This window comes from Hoplias malabaricus, chromosome Y (genome assembly GCF_029633855.1).
Source record: "Hoplias malabaricus isolate fHopMal1 chromosome Y, fHopMal1.hap1, whole genome shotgun sequence".
NCBI classification, from domain to species: Eukaryota; Metazoa; Chordata; class Actinopteri; order Characiformes; family Erythrinidae; genus Hoplias; species Hoplias malabaricus.
The window spans coordinates 10,197,518-10,222,028 of record NC_089820.1 but is presented as its reverse complement, the minus strand read 5'-3'; the positions used below and the strand labels follow the sequence as shown (position 1 = coordinate 10,222,028).

General features: G+C 36.6%; 1 protein-coding gene across 1 annotated transcript in view; it reads right to left on the bottom strand.

Annotated features, from left to right (window-relative positions):
- Positions 1 to 24,511, bottom strand: part of LOC136677738 (hexokinase-2-like) — a 64,498-nt gene that overhangs the window by 11,343 nt on the left and 28,644 nt on the right. The window contains exons 11-16 of the mRNA XM_066655336.1: positions 14,564 to 14,712; positions 8,700 to 8,819; positions 6,091 to 6,186; positions 4,868 to 4,967; positions 3,514 to 3,697; positions 2,192 to 2,347 (exon numbers count right to left, since the gene is read on the bottom strand). Coding sequence (XP_066511433.1) covers positions 2,192 to 2,347; positions 3,514 to 3,697; positions 4,868 to 4,967; positions 6,091 to 6,186; positions 8,700 to 8,819; positions 14,564 to 14,712 — 805 coding nt within the window. The remainder of the gene's footprint in view (positions 1 to 2,191; positions 2,348 to 3,513; positions 3,698 to 4,867; positions 4,968 to 6,090; positions 6,187 to 8,699; positions 8,820 to 14,563; positions 14,713 to 24,511) is intronic.

Here is a 24,511-nt window from a genome sequence, read left to right as displayed (position 1 = left end):
AGGGAGGGAAAAATACAGAAATGATGAGAGATTAATTGGAATGCAAACTATGTAAGGCAATGGAACAAAAAACCTTTTTGAACTGTAAAAAGATGTTAGATTTTACTAATTAGTAACATTTAATGAAGAAAATACTTAGAGATGTGGCACAGCTCAGAGAAATCATTACATCAGTGCATAAGTCAAGGCCAAACAATCTCTTGAGAGTTCTCCAGGCTCATGCACGCGTATCAGACTTTAGTACAATACAGTCAAACCCAAACACAGTCATTCCCTCTCATCTTAACTACTCAATTACTCAACTCTCAAAACTTTAGACACCTTGATGTGGACAAACACATCAGATTGAACACACGTCATGTGTCATGAACACATTCAGATTCAGTTTTCCCTTATTTCAGAATGAAAACACCTACTGGAAAAGCTTACAATACAACGTGGACATTAAAATATTTGTAAAAATGAATACAGCATTCTCATGTACACAGAAACCCTCATTCAAAAATGATTGTAAAAATCTCCTAAATAAATCAAACCTATAAGCTATAAAATAGTTTTATATAAAATAATAGAAAATAACCTATAAGAAAATCACATTCATGTATTCCTTCCTCTCAGTTCTTATGAAAAAAAATTGATGTAGCATATAAACACTGCAATTAAATTCAGTTTCAAATCTCACCAGCAGCTACTGTCCATTTATAGAAACTACACTGCAGAAAGAGTGAATTTAATTCCTTTTCTCAGTAAGGTTTTTAAGACCATATCATTGAGTTGATTTCCCATGGTGGAAAAATGGACATCTGTGGATTTTTTCAGATCTGCAGTGAGAGTGAATATTAAATTTCTCTCTCTGTTTCGTTTGTCCAACTTAACAATTTTAGGTGTTGTATCTGACATGGGTTAGGAGACATATTTTCATAGTTCTGAATGGTTACTTCAATATAATCATGAGCAACAAACTTGGATTAAATCTTTGTTTAAATTCTAAAACTCCCCAAATATTAAATGTACGCAATATATTTTAGAAAGCAAGTAGCTTGTTTAGGACAAAGCATATCCCCAGGTAAATTTGAGGTTTTGAGGAAATTATGGGGGTGTTCATCTTTTTCTCACAATGACCACCATATATATATAAGCCTTACTGACCTAAGGCCATTACTCTTAATGGACAACAATTCTCTTAGCTTGATTCTCCCCATTAGTTGCTGAAAAAAAAAAAAAAAAAAAAAAAAAAAAAAAAAAAAAACAGTGACACTGACTTACCATTCCTTTCCCTATCCAATTACCCTCACTGCTTTTCATCATCAACTGACATTTATCAATAAAATGATTACACTGGACTTCAGGGGCATGAACTTAATATGTGGAATGCCCGCAGAGGCACGAACACTAAACTCCTGTGACACCGCAGACTGAGAAGTCGTTAGTAACGCTGTGTGAATGAAGTACATTTTTTTTCCTTTTTTTAAACAATATCCTGTCCAGCCTTATATTTTAATGATGATTACACGCCTATTTTGCTTAGATGATATCAATGCAGCACAATTTTATGGAGAGATATTTTGATATTTTTCATAGGATTCTTTTAAACTATTTCCTATTGGCAGGTTTACAATCTTTAATTCAGCCTTAAGAGTCCCCAAGGGAGCTGCGTAAGACTGAAGTCAGGTGGCGGTGGTCCTCTTTGAAACCATTGTGTGCCTTGAGAATAAGGTCATATTTATATTTAGTATTTTAGTGAGGAATAATTCCATGATGCCTTGTACAAAAGTCATCTCTTCCACAGCTGAGGGACATTTTAACACACTACCTCCCCCAGTTTCACAACTTGTTCTGGCCAGGGACTCTGTTCATCTTGTTCGGGTCCTTGCCAAGCATGCTGAACCTGATCTTTATTGTCATGTGGATTAGAGACAGCTATTAACAGACCAACTTAATTAATTAGCTTTAAAAAATGTAGTCAAATATGAGTCTAACGAGGAGTTTCAACAATACAGTCTCTAACGTCACTGCACATGTTCTGAAAATGAAAAATATATAAAAGATTACAAGTATTTTTATATTTATTTTTGTATTCTATTTTTCTGTATTGTATTCCAATTCATCATTTGATGCATTTATTATTATTATTATTATTATTATTATTCCATGGTCAAATTACACAGGCATGCAATGTTCTCATACACACCTCTCAATCTGGGACAGGAACTTTGTCTCAAAGATGCCACGAGTCTTGAGTCTCTCAGAGAGTTTTCCACGGAAGAGGAGGCCTTTCGCTGTGAAATCCAGCAGCACATTCCTCACAATCTCACCCAGATACATCCCACTGATCATCTTCTCAAACCTAACAAACACGGACAGACAGACAGAGACACACACAGACACAGTAAGGTGTTGGATCCACTAGGACAAAAGGTTCTTTGACACCCACATTGTATTTCTGGAAATATTAATTACTGGTTTGTGAAAATTCTGTTCATTTTACCTTGTTGCAAATTACAGTGTTCTTTTCCACACATCAAAATGATTCTGACTTTCTGCAAATTACAGCATGGACTCCCATGACACTTGAAATGTACAGTGAAGTACAATAAAGTTAAGCCAACCTTAAACCAACAATTTTCAAAAATAGTCCAGAAGACCCCTAACTGTCTCTATTCCACTGCAATCGAGTGTGTCAGTAGTTTTTGGCTGAAACATTTTTGTTTAAAATGTTAATATTTATGTAATTTGAATTTTGCTGTGTAACCCAGATCACACATCATGATGCAGTTTCCTCAGGGAATTTAAATATTTCACAGTTTGTGGTATTTAACTCATGCGATATTAAATACGAGGCTTGTTTCTGTCCAAAAGACTGAAGTGATCAGAAATATCAAGTAATGATACTCCGCATTTTAGGCTTGAAGTGGTATTCAATATTTGTTGCACTGAAATATTATAAAGGTCTTAAATTTACAAAGCTTTAACTGAATGCACAGCCTGGTTTGGTTTACATCCATAAAACCTTTTCTGTCTTGCTTCATTGACCCATTGAAAGGAGGGGGGAGGGGGGGGGGTATCACAAGCCTTAGAATTAGGCTTAGAATTGGGGGACGGACGGACCAATGAAAAGCTCTGATACCCTGAAAGAAGCTCCCAGGAAATGTTTATACTGAAGCTTTTGTTTTTTTAATTTAATTTTTATTGTTAAATTCTCTATTTAATTCTCTCGTAATCAAGAAGCATTTTTAACATTCTTTTGAGAGCAAAGCTTTATTTGTTATCATAGTGATTGTTTACATCATGAACTTTACAAGACCCTAAAGACGAAAGGCACTTTTTATAATTTTTCCGAGTTTAACGCTGCATAAAACAGGCATGTGGCTTTCCTCTTGCTGCTTGCACACACTGGCAATCACTCTAGGTTAGGCAGAGTACTATTAATAAGTGAAGTATTTGTGGCTTGCATTTTTAAATGTGTGCGCGATCAAAAATGTACAGACAGGTTTTCTTGTCTTTTAGCCTTACCTCTGTTTGCCTGGGTTTGAAGAGTTTTCGTCCACAGCTTTGTCAAACTCTGTGGAAAAGTCATCAAGCTCTCCAGTGTCTCCGAATGCTCCCCACTCCATATTTACACACATCAGACCTTCATCCCCTTCCACAAGGTCCACATTATGCATCTCTTCCATGTAGCAGGCATTTGTTCCTGTACCTGAAGTATGCATAAAGGGATTATCAGCACTAGACACACCCCAATCTGATTCAAAATATCTGTATCAGAGCCAATTCCAGAAAAAAACTTTATGTAATACATGTACAATATGTATTATGTTTGAAAATTCAAATATTTCACTGTCATATATTCAATATTTCTGGGAAAAAAAAGAATATACTCCTACTCTTAATAATGGCTAATTGAGGGTATTCAGCCACAACAATAATAAAGTCAGATACTGAAGTTGGATGAGAAGTTTGATCACAAAAGCCACTCCAACTCATTCTAAAGGTAAAGGATAGTGGTTCATCAATCCAGAGAATACAGTTACACTGCTTTTGAGTCCAATGTTGTGGGGTTTTACATTCCTCTAGCCTGTGATTGGCTATAAGCATGGTGACCTAAAGGTCATGTGCAGCTGTTTCAGAGCATCAAATTTTGTTCAGTGTTTATCAATGGACATCATACAAGCTGTGTCAACAACAGCTACAAATTAAAGTAAACAAATTCAATCATTAGAAGAGGTATCTATGAAAGTTTGGACAGATTATATAATTAGAATACATGTTCACATGCCATCACAACATGTACACATGCACAAACACCTGAGAGCATAAACTGCATTTTATTAAATCTCACACACAAAGAAATGGTCTCACAATGAGACATGAACACAGGAACTAAAGTAAAAAAAAAAAATACTTCTGACTGAAAAATTTCCAGAGGTCCCTATAGATTTTCAAGCATTAAATAACTTCAATTTAATTCTTACTGTAAGTGCAAAAGGTTTATTCACTTTTTTGGTTTTTGGCAGTAAAACCATGAGCCTGAAGCTTTGCTAAACCTGATACAAATTTCAGGGCTGTTACTGCCAGCTGGTGTCACAAAAGTTTACTTTTAATAATCTGTTATTCAGACAGGCCATAAAACAAACACACACACACACACACACACACAAACACAACAGTGCCTCATCAACCATCAACAGCATGAGGCAACTGACCAGTAACAGTGTGATGGAAATCCGATGTAGAGATGAAGAACTGTAACTCCTTTGAACATAAATGATCTGAGGACCTCCAAGGTCAGAGTCATGAAAAAGAGTGCATGGACATGACAAAGTGTGTGTGCGCGTGTAGGTGAGAAGCAGGCATAAGACACACTCACCCACTATGAGCCCCACTTCACAGCGGGGATCCTCATATCCACATGTCATCATTGTCCCCACTGTGTCATTCACCACGGCAACCACATCAAGTTCAAACTCCTGACCACCCCCATACAGGACACACACACAGAAGAAGACAAATGGAAATTATGACAAATTTAAAATGGAAAGTGGCAGAATGATAGAAATGTTCAAAATCGAAAAAGATATTGAAAGACACTGAAAGAAATAACAATATGGGAAATAACATAAAATAGTAAAATAAAGTCAAATTAAAAGTAAATTAAGATTAGAAACTTGCATTCACAGCACTAAAATGCAGCTAATTATGCCAAAAACGGGGTGACAAAAGCATACACTTAGCTTTTCAAAGGTTCTGAAAGTCCTTGTTTCCCTTTGTGTTGAGCTGTGTGGGTGTTTGGTGTTTGGATTTGTATGAACAGGGAGCTGACTGCAGCAGATTTAGCGCACACACCTCCATCTCTGCGTATGTTAGGACTTTGATGATGGTGATGTTTCATGGCTTTGCATTGGCGATTTAAGCCTCTGTATTGCACACTATGAAATTATGATGTACAGTATTGTGTTTATATTTGATAGTATACGTTATATTTATAAAATTTAACAAATTGTTTTTTAACAATCTACAGCTGCCAATAAATTACATTATATTAATTTTTACTGTTAATTACACAAAACAATTCTTTCTCATGTTTTAGTGTAATCCTTTTATCTTAGTTGATTATATTCCATATGTGGGTCATGAATGTGTTTCACTATTTTTATTATTTCAGTTCTTTTTATCTGGTAGATTTTGCTGTTCCTTTTTGTTTCACTTATTTTTTTATTGTTAATGTAGATTTACAATTGTGTTTATAGTTACATGTTTTTGGATTTGTACACAGTAAAACACAGTGTTACATTTTTATGTAGGAAAAGTACTATACAAATAAATGTAATAATAATAATAATAATAATAATATTATTTTGTAACTATTTTTGATTATTATTATTGTTTGCTTAGTATTATTATTATTGATATCATTTTATACCATAAATAACAATATCCCATTTCTAGTTGATAGATGGCTGGTGCTTAGATTCTTGAACTCACCAAACCAAGTTAAAAAGAAAGTTTTGAACCTATTATCTAGACATTTAGATCAGTATGGCCCTCTATCAGGCATCTGGCATACACATGCGTGTGCACACAGAAACACACCTCCATGCGATGTATGGCATCTTTCAAAAGTACAGCAACATCTTCGCCTTCACAACCTGTAGCCTTGAAGCCCTTTGTCCACTTCAGCAAAATACCCTGAAAGACAGAGTGGGAGTGGAAGATGCAATGATTAAAATAAAATGAAAAATCACAGTCTATTTCTGAGTCTGTTTCTGTGTTTTTTTTCTACACAATATCACTACCACTTTTCTTTTTCACATTGGTTGTTTTGAACACAAATTTTAGAAAAAGAGTGATATTTATGTTACAAAATAACTGCTGATGGTCAAAGCTATTGAAACGGCTATTTAGCCATCTTGTGTCATTTATCAATTTCTCCTTCAGTTTTGCAAAGAAAAATTGGATAATCTAAATTGTGTAATATTTTTTTTTTAGTTTAAAATGTTAAAAATACATTTTTGAAGAAAATGAAGAATGAAGATACTCATTTATTTAGAATATTTTGAAATGCTCTTTTGAGCTTTGATTTATTTGAGAGTTGGTGTGTGGAGGGCATTTAGGCTTTATCTTATGGGTTGACTATTATGGATACTACACAATGCATGTGCAAGTATTGTGCCAAGTTGAATTACTATATTCCACCACAAAGAAAACCCATAAAAATAGAGGCCCATTCAATCCATAAATAATATGTCAATATTATTGACAATAAAATCACTTGAAAAGGGCTGAGCTTTGATACATATATTTTCATATGTCCAAAGACAGGCTTTAGAAAAAAGCTAGAGATAAAAGGTGCATCAATTTCCAATGGTGCTTTCTACCCAATGAGGCTTATTTATTTTTTATAGACATTTCATAAACACATGGAATTCTCTATTCCCAAGACAGCATTTGGCAAAATAAAGAATTAATTTAATTTTCAATTGTGTAGGGCTCCAAAACAACTCCTACACCTTCCCACACTAACTGCCAGGAGGAAAATATAAATTCAAATTGGGTGTAGACTGACCTTTGTCTTATACTAACAAGCTAATAAACTTTGCTGGTGTCATATTATATTTGTGAAAGAGGTGCAATTTATTTTTGGGCCTATGAATCTGGGCAGGTAATTTATTCTGTACTTCTAAGGAAACTACTGAGAGGTTATTCAGGTTAATTGCTTATTATATTATTGCAAAGCATGCTGCCTCATTACTAAATAGGTGGCTAGTTTGGCAGATGAACCCATCCTCCTTTGAAAAGTCACGGAGAGTTACTATGTTTGTTCAGTCATATTTGATCTTACATAAAACAATTTAAAGTTTGAACATCAGCTTTAACATATTGTATTTAACCATATTTTATGAATTTTGATACAGTCATTTTCTGAGAAAAAAAATGAAATTGGGAAAATTAACTAAATTGGCATATTTACTCTCTGGCTGTAAATGCTGTGCTACCAATGACTGCCAGAAGATTGTGAGCTATAGATATAAACATTTCCTGGCTGCCTTCCCTGCAATTTTGTTTTCTGATTGCCTGGGGGACTTTTTGCCAACAGTCTTGTCTTTAATAAACTGAAAATGCTCAGTGTAGCTCAGGTAAAGCCAAGTCAATTTGTTCAGGTAAGATCATTTAACTTTTTGGCTCAGATAAAACTTTACCTCATTTTCAATACAAGTGACTTAGTTCTGTTTTTATAATGTGGCCCGCAAGAGCTAAGCCTTTGGCCTGCCACCAACACAACCGCAGTCACACTGTGTTTGTGTCCCCTAATTTTTGCACGTGAAACTCCCAATGTTTCACTATTGCTTGAATAAAAAGAAAAAAGCAAACCAACTAAAGAGCACCGCCCCAAATTCAGGTCTCTTGTTTCGACCTGCCGCTGTCACTTGTCTCGTTGAATTGTGAGTAAAATCAAATAATAGAAGTAAAATAATAATAATAATAATAATAATAATAATAATATTATGTTTACCACAATAAAACCTCTTGTCCCGTACTGCATTAAATAGTATGAGAATGACACACTGGTACTTGCCTTTGCGATATTGGTTTGATGTGGCCCTTGAAGAAAAGTAATTGGGGACCCCTGATCTAGTGCATTAATAAATACAACCTAGTTCCATTTTAAAAAGAGTGATCCACTTAAATCCTTAATCAAGAAAAATTATCCAGGTCTATCCAGAATAAAATAAAGCAATCCATCTTTTACTTTTTCATTTATCTGTTCACAAGACTTACTACAATGATAAACCTTTCTGTAGATATCTTCTTTGAAATCTGCACAGCAATGTTCTTAGGAGTGTTCTTGATCATTTCAACATGAATGTGTGTGGGGGGCATGGTGGCGCAGCAAGTAGTGTCGCAGTGGTGCGGGTTCAGATTTAGATGTGTTCTCCCTGTGTCCGCATGGGTTTCTTCCAGGTGCTCCGGTTTCCTCTCCCACGGTCCAAAAAAAAAAAAACACCCACACCTGGGTAGGTGGATTGGTGATTCAAATTTTCCGTAGGTGTGAGCGTGTGAGTTGCCCCATGAAGGACTGGCACCTCCTGCAGGGTGTGTTCCTGCCTTGTGCCCAGTCATTCCAGACCCACCAGGACCCTGAACTATATAAGTGGCTAAAGACAATGAATGTGTGTGTGTGTTTTAGTATACATACTCACCTGGTCCAGCCTTGTCTGATCACAGGGGAAAGAGAAAGTGAAGCCCAGTGGCAAAGTTGCCCCTTTCATTCCCATGTACTCCAAAAAGTCCGCAATGCAGTGGACTATGTGGTCAAACAGCTAGAGAAAAATGACACAGAGATACACAAAAATTTACAGAAGGCCAGACAACACACCAACGCACATATCACAAACACTGAAGGGTTTCAATGAAAAACATATATTTAGATAAATACATGGGGCATTTTCAAACATGTCCGGAATACTTGAGCCTAAGCCTTTCACATATATATTTATTTGTATACACAAACCCAAAAATCATTTAATTCATGTGTTCCAATCACTTCCATGGCCACTGACATATGAAACCAAAGACCTAGGGATGCAGATTTTTTTCTACAAACATTTGTCAGAGAATGTGTTGCTCTCAGGATCTCAGTTCAGTTGTGAAATTTCCTTGCTACTAAACATTTCACAGTCAACTATCAGTGTTATTATAAGTGGAAGCAACTGGAATGACAGCAATGTAGCCATAAAGTGGTAAGTCATGTAATATTTCAGAGTGGGGTCAGCAAATCCTGTGATCACCAATTGCTACAGACTTCCAACCTTCATGTGGCCTTCGGATTAGCTCAAGAACAGTGAAAAGAGCTTCAAGGAATGGGTTTCCATGGCCAAGCAGCTGCATTCAAGCCTTACATCAACTAGCAGCATGCAGAGCATTAGATGCAGTGGTGTAAAGCATGCCACCACTAGACAGTAGAGCATTAAAGGCATGTTCTCTGGAGTTACAAATCACACTTCTCAGTCTGGCAATCCAATGGACAAGTCTGGCTTTGGCAGTTGCCAGGAGAATGGTACTTTACTGATTTTATTGTGCCAAGACTTAAGTTTGGAAAAAGAGTATTATGGTGTGGGGTTGTTTTTCAGGAGTTGGATTTGGCCCCTTAGTTACAGTGAAAGAAATTCTTAATGTTCCAACATACCAAGAAATTTTGGATCTTGCTCCCAACCTTGTGGGAACAGTTTGGGGTGGCCCCTTCCTGTTCCAATCTTACTGTGCACCAGTGATCAAAGCAAGGTCCACAAAGATGTGGGTGACAGCGTTTGGTGTGGAATAGGGCTGGACTGGTAATCGGGCTTTTTCTGGTTGGACCAACAGTCCAGGATCTTTTACTTCCCCCATTTTATTTATTCTTCCAACAGACAGGCCCACAATTTAGAGAGGGAATCCCATTGGTCCATCTTCAATATAAACAATGGACTGAACCAATCAGGATATAGAATGAAAGGATGCCCATGAGCATTTTTCAATTATTACCAAAAAATAAAATTGTAACCTTAAGATACTGAATAGAGCTGAATAAATAAAAGCCAAGGAAATAAGATGGAAGAGCTCCAAACATTAATGGAATAGTCCTATATTCTAGTGTTTTGATGGTTTAGATTTTTTTAGGTTTTTCCAAATACTTGTATTTTTAATTTTCAATTAACAATTTAATAAATCATAATAATCTCTCCCTCTCTACCTGTCTAGTCAAGCCAGGGTGTTGAGGTAGCAGTTGAGGAGAGAGAAGAGAGACTAGACTACTTTTCCCATCCTGAGCCTGCTAGAATGCAAGCATTTTTAAATCATCACCCAAAGCGAGTAAACATATATACAACACATACATAAATGACTAGTCGGTTGTGCTCCGCTAAAGATGAGTGGCAGGTCTAAGCAAAAACTGTCAGGGCTGATTAAGTTTTTTTTGTCCCAGTCCAGCCCTGGTTTGGAAGAACTTGACAGGCCTGCACATAATCCGGACCTCAACCTGACACCTTTGGGATGAATTCGAGCAGAGACTGTGAGCCAGGCCTTCTCATTCAATATCAGTGTCTAAACCTTATGGAAAGCCTTCCCAGGAGGTTTGAAGCTTCCCAGAAGATGTATAGATGCAAAGGGTGGACGGACATCATATTACATTCTATGGATTAAGAATGGGATGTCACTCAAGTTCATATGCGTGCAAAGGCAGATGAGTGAACACTTTGGGCAACAATGTGTAACTGCAATAGAGAATATAGTCATTTTTAGACCATATATGGTATTGATATAGTGATAATATAATGGCATAATAATAGAATTACAACCCTTTAAAAAGCAAATGCATTTTAACAAAAAAAATAATAATATATAAATAAAAATAAATGTTTTAATATCCTAAATAAATAAAACATAAAAATGACAAAACCACGCTTTTTTGAACAAATACATATAATGGCTCCAGAACAGGGAGACCAGAGAAATCCAGACATCTGAATAGCTCAACTGGCTACAATATTTGTGACATTCATTCTTATATCAGTCAACAAACAAGCAAATACAAACAGCAATCCTGAGGTCAGACAAATTATTGAGGGAATATCTATATGTATATTATTGACATGTAATTATTCTGAAAGGCCAACTTGAGTCCACAATCAGAAATGATTCTGGGATCGTTTGTGTGAGGGGCTCAATATAGCTGGCATGCTTACACACACACAAACTAACAAGAACTCCATACGAACAGTGAATCGATTACACAAATCTATACATCACTTTTCTCTCTGTAGATTCACAAAATGTTAGGAAGAAGCTTCTTCTCTTTGCTGCTTTTCATTAATTTGCTTGAATACAAACAATCAAGCAGTGAGGAACCATGCTTTTGGAGCACGTCATTTCACAGTTCAGGAGCACAAGCAAATATTTTAGCCATGCAGGCCAGCAAGAGACGTGGTTTTCTGCTCACGTGTTTTTCATATGCTCTTAGAACACCTACGCACTCCACAAAGGTGACCACAAAAGGTTTGTAGCCAAAAGTGACAGCAATTTTCTTCATAAAATCTTCACATGATAATTAAATACTAGGTTATTTGAAATGCTGTTAATTTAATGGGGAGAAGCAAACCAATTTCTGATTTGATGATGTTAAATTGAGCGCTTTTTATCCTCCAGACAATAACTGAATACAACAGAATCTAATATGTAGCTTTGTGAACACATGTCCTGTTGTCTGAAATGGCTGCCCATAGGTGAGAACTTATTTTCAAATGCATTAAAAAAAGTGTGCGTGTATGTATTTGTTTATTTATTGATTTAATTATTTACTTATAAAATTATAGGATTCCTTCCTCAGGTTTGAAAATATCCCTGTGCAGACCAATATGAATGTAGTTGCAGTTCAGTAGGGGGTCATAGTACCTCTTGAAGAGAGACATTAAAACACTACGAAGTATAGTACACTCCCAATGTTGTGTAATATTCAAGCGAAATTACTTTATCTAGTAATAGTGTGTTATACATTTCTAATGCAGTGTCAGATATATTTATTCATATGTGGGAATCTGAAATCTTATAGAATTGACTATATAGAGAGCCAGGACCAATTTGAATTTCTGCCAGGCTTGCTGTGTTTCCAAAAATAGCTGGTTTTCTTTGTCTACACAAGACCAGTGTTTTCAGAGATCTCCACCTTGGAGAGGGTATTAGAAAAATTCAATTTTCAGTGACCTAAAAAGCTTTTTTCATTTGGATGGCAGGCAAAAACTCAGACAAAAAACCTTTATATTTAGAAAATGCCACAATCCGTGTGGAAGCAGCAAGAGTGTACTTCTTGATGTAGCATTGACAAAGTTTTTCCAAAGCCCATTTGGCCTTGTTTATTACAGAACCATTTCAGTTTCTCATGGAATGAAGCCAAGGGGCCCTGATGTCATGCATTTCAAACACTTTTGCTGAACAAAATATATAATATATATTAAAAATCAATATTTTTACAATTATATACAGTAGACAGTGAAATATATTTAAATCTTGCATTGAACAGTTCAAATGTTGTTTTATAACTCTCACAATATTTGGCCCAAATACTGAGTCAAAACCCATCTTTGCTTGCAAAAAGTGAGTCTGTGTTTGAAGACCCCCTTGCCTGTTACCAATTCACCTGTTTATTATGGAATGTTCTAAGATAAAAATGTTGAAAATTATATAAACTAATCAATCGTAGTTGGACTTTGTCCCAACATTTTTGGAGTGTGTTGCATGTATCAATTTCTAAAATTTGTTTATTTTTACAACATGAAACTGTTGTTCAGTAAAACACTGGAAATATTTTTTTATGCATTACTGTTACAAAAAAAACGGGAAAGGGAAAGGGAATTGATTCTCAGAATGTCCTAAACTTTCTGCAAATGGAGATATTATAAGGGTTGAGTACAACTAATTGTTTTCATTGTACTTTTCTTGGACAATACCAAACACATATCACAGCCAAGATGTGAAGGCAAAAGCTAATACATGCTTCCTCTGAAACATGTGAAGCCAGCCACACTGCTTCCAGACAGGCTGCTAACACAATGCATAATATGCTCAAAGCTCAATATGCTTTGAGGAGAACACCAACTGCTCGGTTGTTTTGTTTGCTAACACTCAAACACACAACAAGACTGTGATTCCTACCGGCTTCATGCACATATGCAAAAGAGTGTCACCCCTGTGCTGAGAGATATCCCCCAGGTCAGAACATGATAATTTACAATGATCTGTCATATCAAGGAACAATTCAGTGAAAAATCTACAATAAGTTACAAAATTTTCCCTTATCTTAGTTCAGTCTAGTCAAATCCCAGCTCGGGCAGGAAACTCATGTTACTACAATAAAAGCCTATGAATAAGTCTCCAAACAAAACAATAGCTGTATTTCTGTAAAAGGCATAAAATCAGTGACACTCTCGATAAATGTGCCCACCAAAAATTCATATAAAGGAACAGGCACTGAAACTAGTCATGGGGCTATGCTTTTTAATACTTGTATTTTGACCAAAGGCATGTTACAAATGATTCATTAAGAACAATGAACTGGTGAAAAAGACATATAATAAGCCTCTTGTAACTCATGACGAAAGAACTGTAGATAGCTTAAACATTTAATGTCAGTGTAAAATAAACTATTACATTTCTGCCAAATTTGCCCTTGGATTCCTAGCATTATGCAGCAACAATATGTCATTTTACATGGAAAGGCTGAGAAATAATACACTTGGGGGCTTTTGGAAGCAGAACACACACACAAGCACTTCACACCCGGAGGGTAATTTCACTTTGAGTGGCTACTCAGATCCGGAGCATGTGGTTATGTTACTCTCATGCTGCACTTTGGTTTGAACAGTTACAGGTTAATTGTAAAAAGCAAAGTTACATAATTTATGTTGAAGACTGGTGCTACTTCATGCAAGTACACCTTAATGGATTTTCAAGTAGTGTTATAAAGGTGCACTTTAAGGACAGCTACCACAGGAACAGGAGTCATGTAAGCTTTCAGTTTAACCAAGGCAAATAACATTCTGTTCCGGTTAACTCATCTACCTGTTCCAATTCTGACCATTCTGACAAGAACCCCTTAATTCTGCTTTGTCACTTTTCTAGCTCAGAAAAACCTAAACCTAGATTCAATTAACCAAGCAATTATAACACTATTCAGGAGAGTAATGAGAAAACAATGAGCAACCCAAAGTGTTCCCAGCACTGCCATCATTTACCAAGCCAGTATTCATTAAATTAAATGATAGTTTAACCACAAATAAAAAAATAAATCTTGTCATGCATTTGGTATCCAAAAATTCTTCTTCAGCTTTAAGGCTAATGTAATAATCAATTAATTATATATTATATGATTTCACTAATCACAAAAATGTAAACATATGAGGTGTAAGACCTTCAGTCCAGCACCTGAGGCCCTTTTTAATGCTCCTGAATCTAATTCAAGACTTTTATGCTTTTATGATCTCAATACTCTCTTGTGTAAGGCTGACATAGAGGCATAATTTAAATGTGACCCTACCTCTTCCCCAGTGCCCTGCATAATGTCTTGGGGGATTGCGTAGATTTTATTGTGCATCTCCACACTTCGCCTTTTCCCACTGCGCACACGGACCAACAGCACTCTGAAGTTTGTACCTCCGAGATCCAGAGCCAAGAAATCTCCTCGCTCTATAGAACAAAGAGAGAGACAATGTTTAATACATATATTTATGAAATATGTATATATTTGAAACACAAATGTTAGCAAACTTCAGCTAATCCTAATCAAACCGTGTGTTTAAAAATTTCTCCAAAATCTGTCAACACCTGCTCATCTAACATTTCTAATAAAATCAGGTGTATTCATTGGAAGACACTAACAGTTTCTACTTTTTTGAAAAAGCGTGTTACATGTTGAAACATATCAGTGAGTATTTGACAGATTTAAGCCACATTAACTTTATTGAGGTCGGAAATTATGTTGAATGATCATGGTGACGTTAAGCTAATGTTTTTCTATGAAGAGAGAAAAGCTGCAAGCAGACCCTCTGAACACTGTAGAGCAGTGGAAATCAGATATTGGAATGGGGTACTCTATAAAGTACAACCCTTTTAATTCAGTATTCTTGCAAAATCTTATTTCCACGTGTATACACAGACAACACAGGCTTTTCCTATGTAACTGAGCATGAAATCACTTCAGTGGTAAATATTTTATATATAACTTTAAAGGGCTTTACATGAAACTAGACATTTTACCCCTTTCCAAGTCAAGATTCAGTCACTGCATGAACAGCACTGGGCTAGCTCCAAAAATAAAAACTTCAGTCTCTACTGACAGCAAAGGAGAGTAAAGTAGCCTGAACCTATACTCCAATAGATGTATTCATACATTAACAAAATAACTTATTTATTATCTATTGTTTTAATTTAAAACACTCTAGCCTGGTACTGATAATGAACGCTATTAATAACACACACACACACATATATACATATATATATATAAATATAAAAGAGGCGATTGCTCTAAGACTGCAAGGCAAGCTCAGCTTCCCCTAAAATGTCAAAAAATAAGTGAAAAAATATATACTGTTGGGTGTACATGTCATTGAATAATTATGCACTACAACGTGCTCAACTTTTGTTCAGAATCAGCTTCTTATCACTGGTAAAGACGCGGCTTTCCTCTCAATCATTCAAGTAGCTTCACGGTGCTTTAAACAGTGCCGACGCTGAGCGTCCACAGAGTTCCATAGCGAAGCAGCGAAGTGCAGCGAAGTGCAGCGAAACGAGACGAGAGTCATTGGATAAATGCTGGGCTTTGTCCCGCCCATCGGACGCTCAGCGTCTCTGGGGGTCTATGGGGCAGTGGGCTGTCCTCGGCTGGCCCGGACACTCAGCTTCCGCATGATGATTGGATGATCTGTCTGAGGCTGAATCCCTTTTTGATTGACAGCGAAATGAGCGAATCAGACATCCTTTGGTGTAAAGATCCGTGGGAGCATTACATTTTCACTCTGTTCTGAGTTGAACCAGAGACTTTCTTAATCTTAGCTGCATTTTCTTTGTTAAAAACGACTAGCGACAAATCAAGCTTCTATTTCTGGTGGGGTTTTATGTAGCTGCTTGTTACTGGAGACTGACTTCTATCGCAGTTTCTGTCCAGCGGGTGCTGCTGAGCCCCTCCACCATCACAAAGCACTAACAGGCGGACACACTACACATGGGCCAAGGCCGTTTAAGCAGCCTAGCTCTGCTGGCCATTGAGAGGACACTAGTCAAGTCCCTGGAAAAAGAGGCCTTGTTGGTACGACAGGGTCACAGATCATTTTCTTGAAAAGGAATGGAGGGTAGAATTTACATTTAAATAAACTGTCACATTTTATGATGTAGGCCGAAAATGAGCTTCCCCTCCTTGAAAGACCAGCATCCGCCACATATATATATATATATATATGTATTTATGTACAAGGTGTATTTGAAAGAGGGGCGGGGGACACTACTGGATTCTAGCCCATTAACACAGAGCATGTAAGCTGGTTTTGAAGGCATGGACTAGGAAACATTTATATAACATTACAGTAAATATATACATGTTAATAATCAAGATGCAACTGAGCAGGCTACTCTGTAATGTACAAGGGTACCAGGAACTACACAACACACACAACTACAACGCTACAGAAGCTCAAATAATAGACATTTTGCATCCAAAACAAATCTGATAAAGTAATCCTAAGCCTTGTTGGGTGATAACTGCCTGGCTAAATCTTTTAGATCTGGACTTTATATTTGATGTTATATCTTAAATGTGGTAAAGCTCAATCCCTAACAAAAGTCTAGTTTTTCCCCTGCAACTTACTAGAGAACATAAAAATCTCCAAATATGACTCATCAGCCCCCACATACATTTTGTCATAGAAAGTCATCATAACAGTTCTATCCCCACCAAAATAAGGTCAAATTTTTGGTTCCATATTTTTTTATTCATTGCAACTTTGAATGCAAAGCAGCTTCTATAAGAGAGTACCTGACCTGGGCTAACAGGTTTTAAATTCCTGTTAAAAACATTAAGAGGGCAGAGCAGAATATAAACTGAGTTTGGAACCAATGCATGACACTTTACTCACATTTATCCCTGAGGTTCAGCTTTTTAGTTTTTCTTGAGTTTTTCTTTAAGTAGGTAAATAAGTAAGCAAACTTTATTTATAAAGCAGTCTTTACAACCTGCGTTGACCAAAGTGCTGTACATACAAAACAGCTAATGACAGCACATGAATAAATACAACGAAAATATATCAGATAAACAGCATATATTAAAATAAGTAACAAGAAATAAAACACATAAGAAACACCTATGCGATAAATCAAATGACCACAACACCCCATGTTATCACATTCTCTCACTGTTCAAAAGCAAGTTTGTATAAGTGAGTTTTTAGACCTGATTTAAAAATCAAGATAGAGGTAGATTGGCGAATACTGGATGGTAGACTATTCTAAGTCTTAGGGCATACACCGAAAATGCCCGATCACCTTATGAGTTTCGGACAAGCCCTAGGAGTGGCAAACAAATTCCGCGATGAAGATCTCAGCGAGCACTGCGCAATTGTGGATGTATGCAGATCTGCTATACAAGACGGGGCCAGACCATTCAGTGCTTTAAAAACAACTACAAGCACTTTAAACTGTTAAACTGTATCCTATATTCAACTGGTAGCCAATGAAGTTAAGCGAGGACTGGTGTAATATGTTCTTTTTCTTGGTTCTAGTCAAGAATCTACATGCAGCATTCGGGACTAACTGTCAAGTTTGCAATAGAGACTGGTTAATCCCAATGTGAAAAGAATTACAGTAGTCTAATCATGAAGAGATGAATGCATGAATGACTTTCTCAAGGTCAGAAAAACTGAGAAAGGGTTTCAGTTTTGCGATGTTTCTAAGCTTTAAGAAACTACTCTTAACCACAGAGTGTATTTGTCAAATCTGAGGTCTGAGTCAAAGACAACACAAAGATTTCTCACTGAAGACTTAATACATGATGACAAATGACCAAGGTTATTAGAAAAATTGTTAATGAGATGGGGAATGCCAAAGATAATCTCTGTTTTGCTTTCATTCAGGTGTGGAAAATTAACAGCCATCCACTTCTTGACATCCTCAAGACAATTCTTGAGAAACACAAAAGATCCATTGTCATTGGGTCTAATGGGAAGACACAGCTGTATGTCATCAGCATAAAAATGAAACGCTGGTAGACTAGTGCAACTTTCATGTCCTATGCATGTTAATATACAATATACACAGGGCTATTTAAAAGGACATTCACTAAAATCCTATAATGCGTTATAAAGAAACCTTCTATGGGCAGAGCTGAACAATGTGGGGAAATTATCCAAGTGCAGTTTTTCTCATCCACACTGTGACTGCAAATTAAATTGACTGTTTTCTATAAATTATCTCCAGACTTAAGTTTAAAAATTTTGGTTTATGGTTTATAAATTTTGTTTACATTAAGAGATGTTTGACAATATCAAAATCATAATGGTATCAGCAGATGTGTGTTTAGGTTTGACTAAGAACTCAGGAACAATTCAGAAACAATTTTCCACTTCTCTATTTACCATTTAACCATGTCTCAAAACAAACAACAAGAAGCCAAAATATTCATTAATTCTTTATCTGTAAACGCTTATCCAGTTCAGGGTCATGGGTGGTCCAGAGCCTACCTGGAATCATTGGGCGAAAAGCAGGAATACACCCTGGCGGGTGGCGCCAGTCCTTCACAGGGACACTTTTGAGTCGCCAATCTCAAAACCTACCAACGTGTGTTTTTTGGACTGTGGGAGGAAACCCACACGGACACGGGGAGAACACACCTACAGAGAGTCACCGGGAGCAGGACTCGAACACACAACCTCCAGGCCCCTGGAGTTGTGTGACTGGGACACTACCTGCTGCACCAAAATATGTTTTTTGTATTTTTATCATGAGAATGCACTAACTAGTCTATAATAAAAAATAAATATATAAAGACCTGTGCGGAAATGTGTATGTACACACAAGCAGTGAAAATAAGTGACACAGAAATTATGGCCCAAAATCTTCCAAAAGGTTCTCTCAGTTTCAGTTTCAACATTGTTTGACAGAGAATGACAGGGTTAAAGCAGGATTTTACATTAATTATAAATTATTTGTTCTGCCACACTCTTGCAGGGCCAAGTAAACAGAGCATCACAGCAGTGTTAAAATATTTCAGTGTTCCATTCTACAACAAATATTACATAACTAAACTCTATAATCACCATTTATGTGTATTGCAATCAAGGATTGCAGTGGTCTAGAACTTCTCAACTACATGCTTAATTTCACCATATGACAAAAACATGATATCAATCCTTATGCAAAAGCTTGGGCACCCCTGATCTCATGACTGATTTTGTTCATGTAATCTAGCGTCCTATGAGAAAGACATGTCATTACTTCAATAGCAGATATTCAATAAACCTTAAAATTTGCGCACCTGCATCAAATGGCATATAACTACTACTACACAATGAATGTTAACATTTCCATTTCACATAACTTGGAGACCTTTCCCCAACTCCTAGATTAGGGCAGAGAACTTCTTAACTATGCTCAGCAATCCTAATACCTGGCCAAGCTCCACTACGTAGCTCCACTGAGTTCATGGAGTTCTCCTCATTGAGCGCCGTTCCAAGGCTGGCCAGTAGATTAGTAAAAACTCCCAAGTATATCTTGCAGGATTTTCCTTCTCTCTCTTGTGCTTGTGCCTGACCAATCCCCTCCAATCCTGTCTCTTAAGGTTTCTCTGAAGCTTCCTCCAAAATAAAAAGTTTATCTTTCTCTGGAGTTCTGTTGCTTGGAACCCTTTGGCTTAGAGCCATTGTTTTCTTAGCTCAAAACCATCTGTGGTCTCTGTGGTTGGGTCCTTCTAGTTTCAGTCTGTGGCTTACTAAGTGTTGCTGCTTCCAGGTCCCCAAGGAAAAAGGGGAAGAGATTACACTGAGGGTTTGAGCCCCACATGTGACCCTGACACAAGAACAAATTTCTACACAGTTTAATGCTTAATTACGGTTTACTTGCTGGTTTTGACATATCAGGGGAAATCTAATCTAAAATAAATAAATCTAATCTAAATTTAAAATACTGTGCAGAAAAATGCCAAGAATGGTTCATTTTCACTAACATCATCAACAAAAGAGGTGATTAAACCAAATATGCCCAAACATTTGAATAGGGCTTCTGGAAATCAGCAATTGTTACCTGACAATGTTCTATTAATGAGCAAAATCTGTCATGACTGTCATGTGTACAAGCAATGTCATGGCTGCTATGACACATTTGTAGCATGTTTCCATAAATGTTAATTAGCAGAATGCCAGGAAAATGTAATGCTAGGATTGATGAGACTAGAACATACAAATGAGCCTCTAACAAATCCCAGTTTTTACTATGTGCTTGAGTATCATGGTTTACAGCACCAGATGAGTTTCTCTGGCTGAGTCATGGCAGTTGTGATAATAGGGAAAATTAACTTACGAGTACAAGCTGTCGGTCGATATTTTGCTTTATGATCTGAGATCAGCTGGACATAGCATTTCGGCTTCTCAACTGTCCTGGTCTGTTATAGATGGCCCTTTGGCCTTGCCCTTTAAACTCAAATATTTCTCTGGATCCTCTGAATGTTTTAATATTTTTATGGACTGTAGGTTCTAAAATTCCCCAAATTCCTTGCAATTATACATTGAGGACTGTTATTTAACTGTAAGACTATTACAGTATCCTATCCTTTCTCATAAATGACTGAGCCATTCATGAATATAGTGATGTTGAAGTACTCCCTGAAACATTTACTCAATAATTAACAATAACTAATTCAAAATTGATTACACTGAGATATTACAAAAAATATTGTTTCCTCTAGTGAGTTTGTCATGCATACAATACTGCATATTTATTTGTTTAATTCCACTCAAAATTACAAGGTATTTCTAGCATTTTAACTTGAGATTAATCATGATTTGTAACAAAATAATGTTATCAACATGACTTTAGCAACTATGCCAAGCTTTTAGAACTTGGTTTTCCATACAAAAAAATTTAAATAATAATGCTCCAGATAAAATAGGTCATTCTTCAATCATGACATATTAATAATTCAGAAAAGAGGTTACAATACATTTCAAACATTCACTGTAACAATCTATAGAGTCAAAATAGCTGTATTTTGTCTGTCATTGTTCCCAAAAGCTGTACACACACAGGGAAAATAGATAATCTGTGATCCATTGTAATGCTTGTGGAGAAGATTGCTACAAATGTGCTAAGTGTACAAAATTATCTTGAGCACCACAGCTTCTTCTTTTTATTACTCGTTACTTTGCGAATAAACGACATGATGTGTCTTAGTGAGGATGGAGGGAAGAAGAGAAGGGTATAATGGAGGCCCACTTCAAAACACTATTCATAGCTTTTAAAGCCACCAGGTAACTCTGAATTTCCCCTGGGCCAATTATAACTACAAAGTTGTTAGAAACCATTTATCCTCTCAGAAATTTGCCAAAATTTGTCTAAAGCCTAACCAGAAGTGTTGCCATTGTTATGGCCATTGACTAACACAGAGTACCCAAGCCTGAGGAGAAACCAAAGGAATGAAGACACAGGGTCAAAGCTTTCACTCCTATCTCTAGTTTGCAAATGCATTATGTTGCATCATCTCCCTACCCTTCTATGGGTAAACTTACATTCAATCATTTATGCTTGCTTTAGGTCTAGGCATAATGAATAATGAATTTAAAATCTATTATGTAAGTAAAATATAATATTAATTACAGAAGATTACACAAGTTCATTCATTCATTCATTGTCTGTAACAGCCACACTTCCTGTTGTGCCACCATGCCGCCCTTTACACAAGTTCATCCAAGTTTGTAAGTATGGGGAAATTAATCAAGATTATTTCTAAACACGTGAGACACACCTCCCTTTTCTGCCAACAACATATTAAGCTCTAGTCAGATCTGTTATGTCATTTGTCAAATAATCTCCCAAAAATTTCTAATAATTCATATCCAAATGCAATATAAGATAATTTGAATTTAGAACAGAACAGGCTCTGCTAAAATAAATAAGGTACAAGCACCAGTCCAGTTGGAAGACAAAGCCCCTAGTGGCACAGTGACAAAAAAAATATCTGCAGGTAATCTCCATTGCCTACAGGTGGTCTCCATCTTTAGGACACATCACTGTTCTGCAGGGTCTGTTCTGGGACATTTACAATTCAAACTCCTTGCATATTTGGCACAAGTGATGGCATTGTATGGTAATGGAATTTTAAACAGAACCCAGACCCCACATTCCACAACTCCCCAGACACTGTCCCATTTCCTGCTTTTCATAAGTCGATTACATAAGCACATAAGCGCATCCTGTCCACCCATATAACCTCAGGGATAAAGGGCCAAAAGCAGGGCAAGTCTATCTGCCCATAAGCAAACAGGATGCACATACACATTTTAGACACCCATTTAAGGCATGCAGAGATGTTTTGTTTATGACCCATATAATATGTAGCAGTATAATTTAGCAGGAGACTTCCCCCTCTCCCCTGTTTTTCGCTTGCTTAAAATTTACACTGCTTTTTATTCACCCTCCTGCATTACTTCTCTCACTCTCAATTACCCAGTTTGCTGCTCTACCTCAAGTCAAGAGGCTTTGGATCAACATAAAACAAGATGTGACACCAAAGAACACAACTGTAAACACAAACAATACAATATATTACTACAAATACAAAAGAACAAGGCACAACTGACGGGCAAGACAGCAGCACCAATGCAGTTCACAGTACTGAATGTGTGTGCAGCGTAAGAAAAATGTGCAAATTTATGGAATATATTATGACTAGGGGCTAGCACAGTATTCCCTCTCTTTTCCAATATTTCTCATTCCTTCACTTTCTCATTTGTCTTCTTATATGCGCTCCTTCTTTCCTCAAGGCTAAAGGTGTGGCAGCCAATAGATGGTTAAACTATCTAGTCTGCACCTCCACTCTCAGCCTATTTAAAGCTATGCTTTTCAAAAGCTCCAGTCATTGTAGGTTGCATCCCTCAGGCACAAGACCACCTATATATCATGCATTCATCTCTCAGTTCAAGGATGCTTTATTGTTCCTGCATTACGGCTGGAGATTCCCTTTGAATTTCCAATCTACAAAGTCATTCCGCATGGTGAATGTCGGCACAGACAAAAAAGGATAGGCTCTTAATTCCTCTCAGGGCTTTGAGGTGTACTCAAAAAAAAAAAAAAAAAAAAGACAGACAACCACACATGCACACCAATAAACTTGCCATGGGAAGTAAAAAGTAAAAATTAGTCAATCCCTGTATCTGCTGGACAAGTTCACCAAATCTTGAGGGGAAAAATGATCTTGGGTTTGGAAAAGCTGAAAATTTCTCCTGACGCTGTCACCCCCAGTACCAGCTCAGAGGAAGTCTGTTTACTTCCTGTTTTTACGCATTGTACTAAATGCATAACTTTTTAACAGCATAAATCGCTGGTGAAATCACTTTTTGAGCAGAGATAAATGTAAATAAAGGGTATATATATATATATATATATATATTACAATTTTTACAATCACTGTTTATTCTATTTTTAGCAATAAATGAAGAAACACGTGGACTGCAAAGCTAATCTACTGGCATGCTCTCCTTTTGCCTTGTAATCATAGAAAATATGAAGAAAGCTGCTCTTAAAGCAACTGACTGGCCGACTGGTTTAATGAAGCAACAGACAAAACAGAATTTAATTTACTGTTTGGAACAGTCAATAATGAGGTAACCCACTGAGTCATGTCCCAAGTCAATACAGTCAAGTAATGATTCGAATCTTGTGTCAAATTAAGTCTCAAGTCAACATAGGCAAGCCTCATATCAAGTCCAAAGCTTAACTCATTTTAAACAATAATAAAATTATTTTGGTGATTTTGCTAGCACCACCCAGTGTAAACTATTAAAACCAACCACAAGTGTAGATGACAACCAGAAACCTAAACATATGAAAACCTGCTGAAGATTGCAAGAACATATGCACAAAGTGAAACTGCAACTTCCTAAATCTCTGACTACTCTTAAAATCAGTGCAGCGGTATCAAATGAGTGCAGAGTGTCAAAGCTGCCTCACTTATTGTGAAAAGGAAAACTGGAACAGGGAAAGATACTGCAGCTTTTTTAAATGTATATGAAAACTTCAGTTTTAAAACATGTAATTACATGTAACTGTGAAGTAACTATCAAACCACACATGTATAAAGTGAATTGTATTTTATTCTACACAGACCACAGGGCTTTCCTATTTAGCACATTTGAGTGTGAAATGTGGTGGTGACAAGACAAAGGCAAATTGCAGTACTTTGCTATAGGTCACTCAGCCTCACAATGCAAAGTGCTGTTCCACGTTT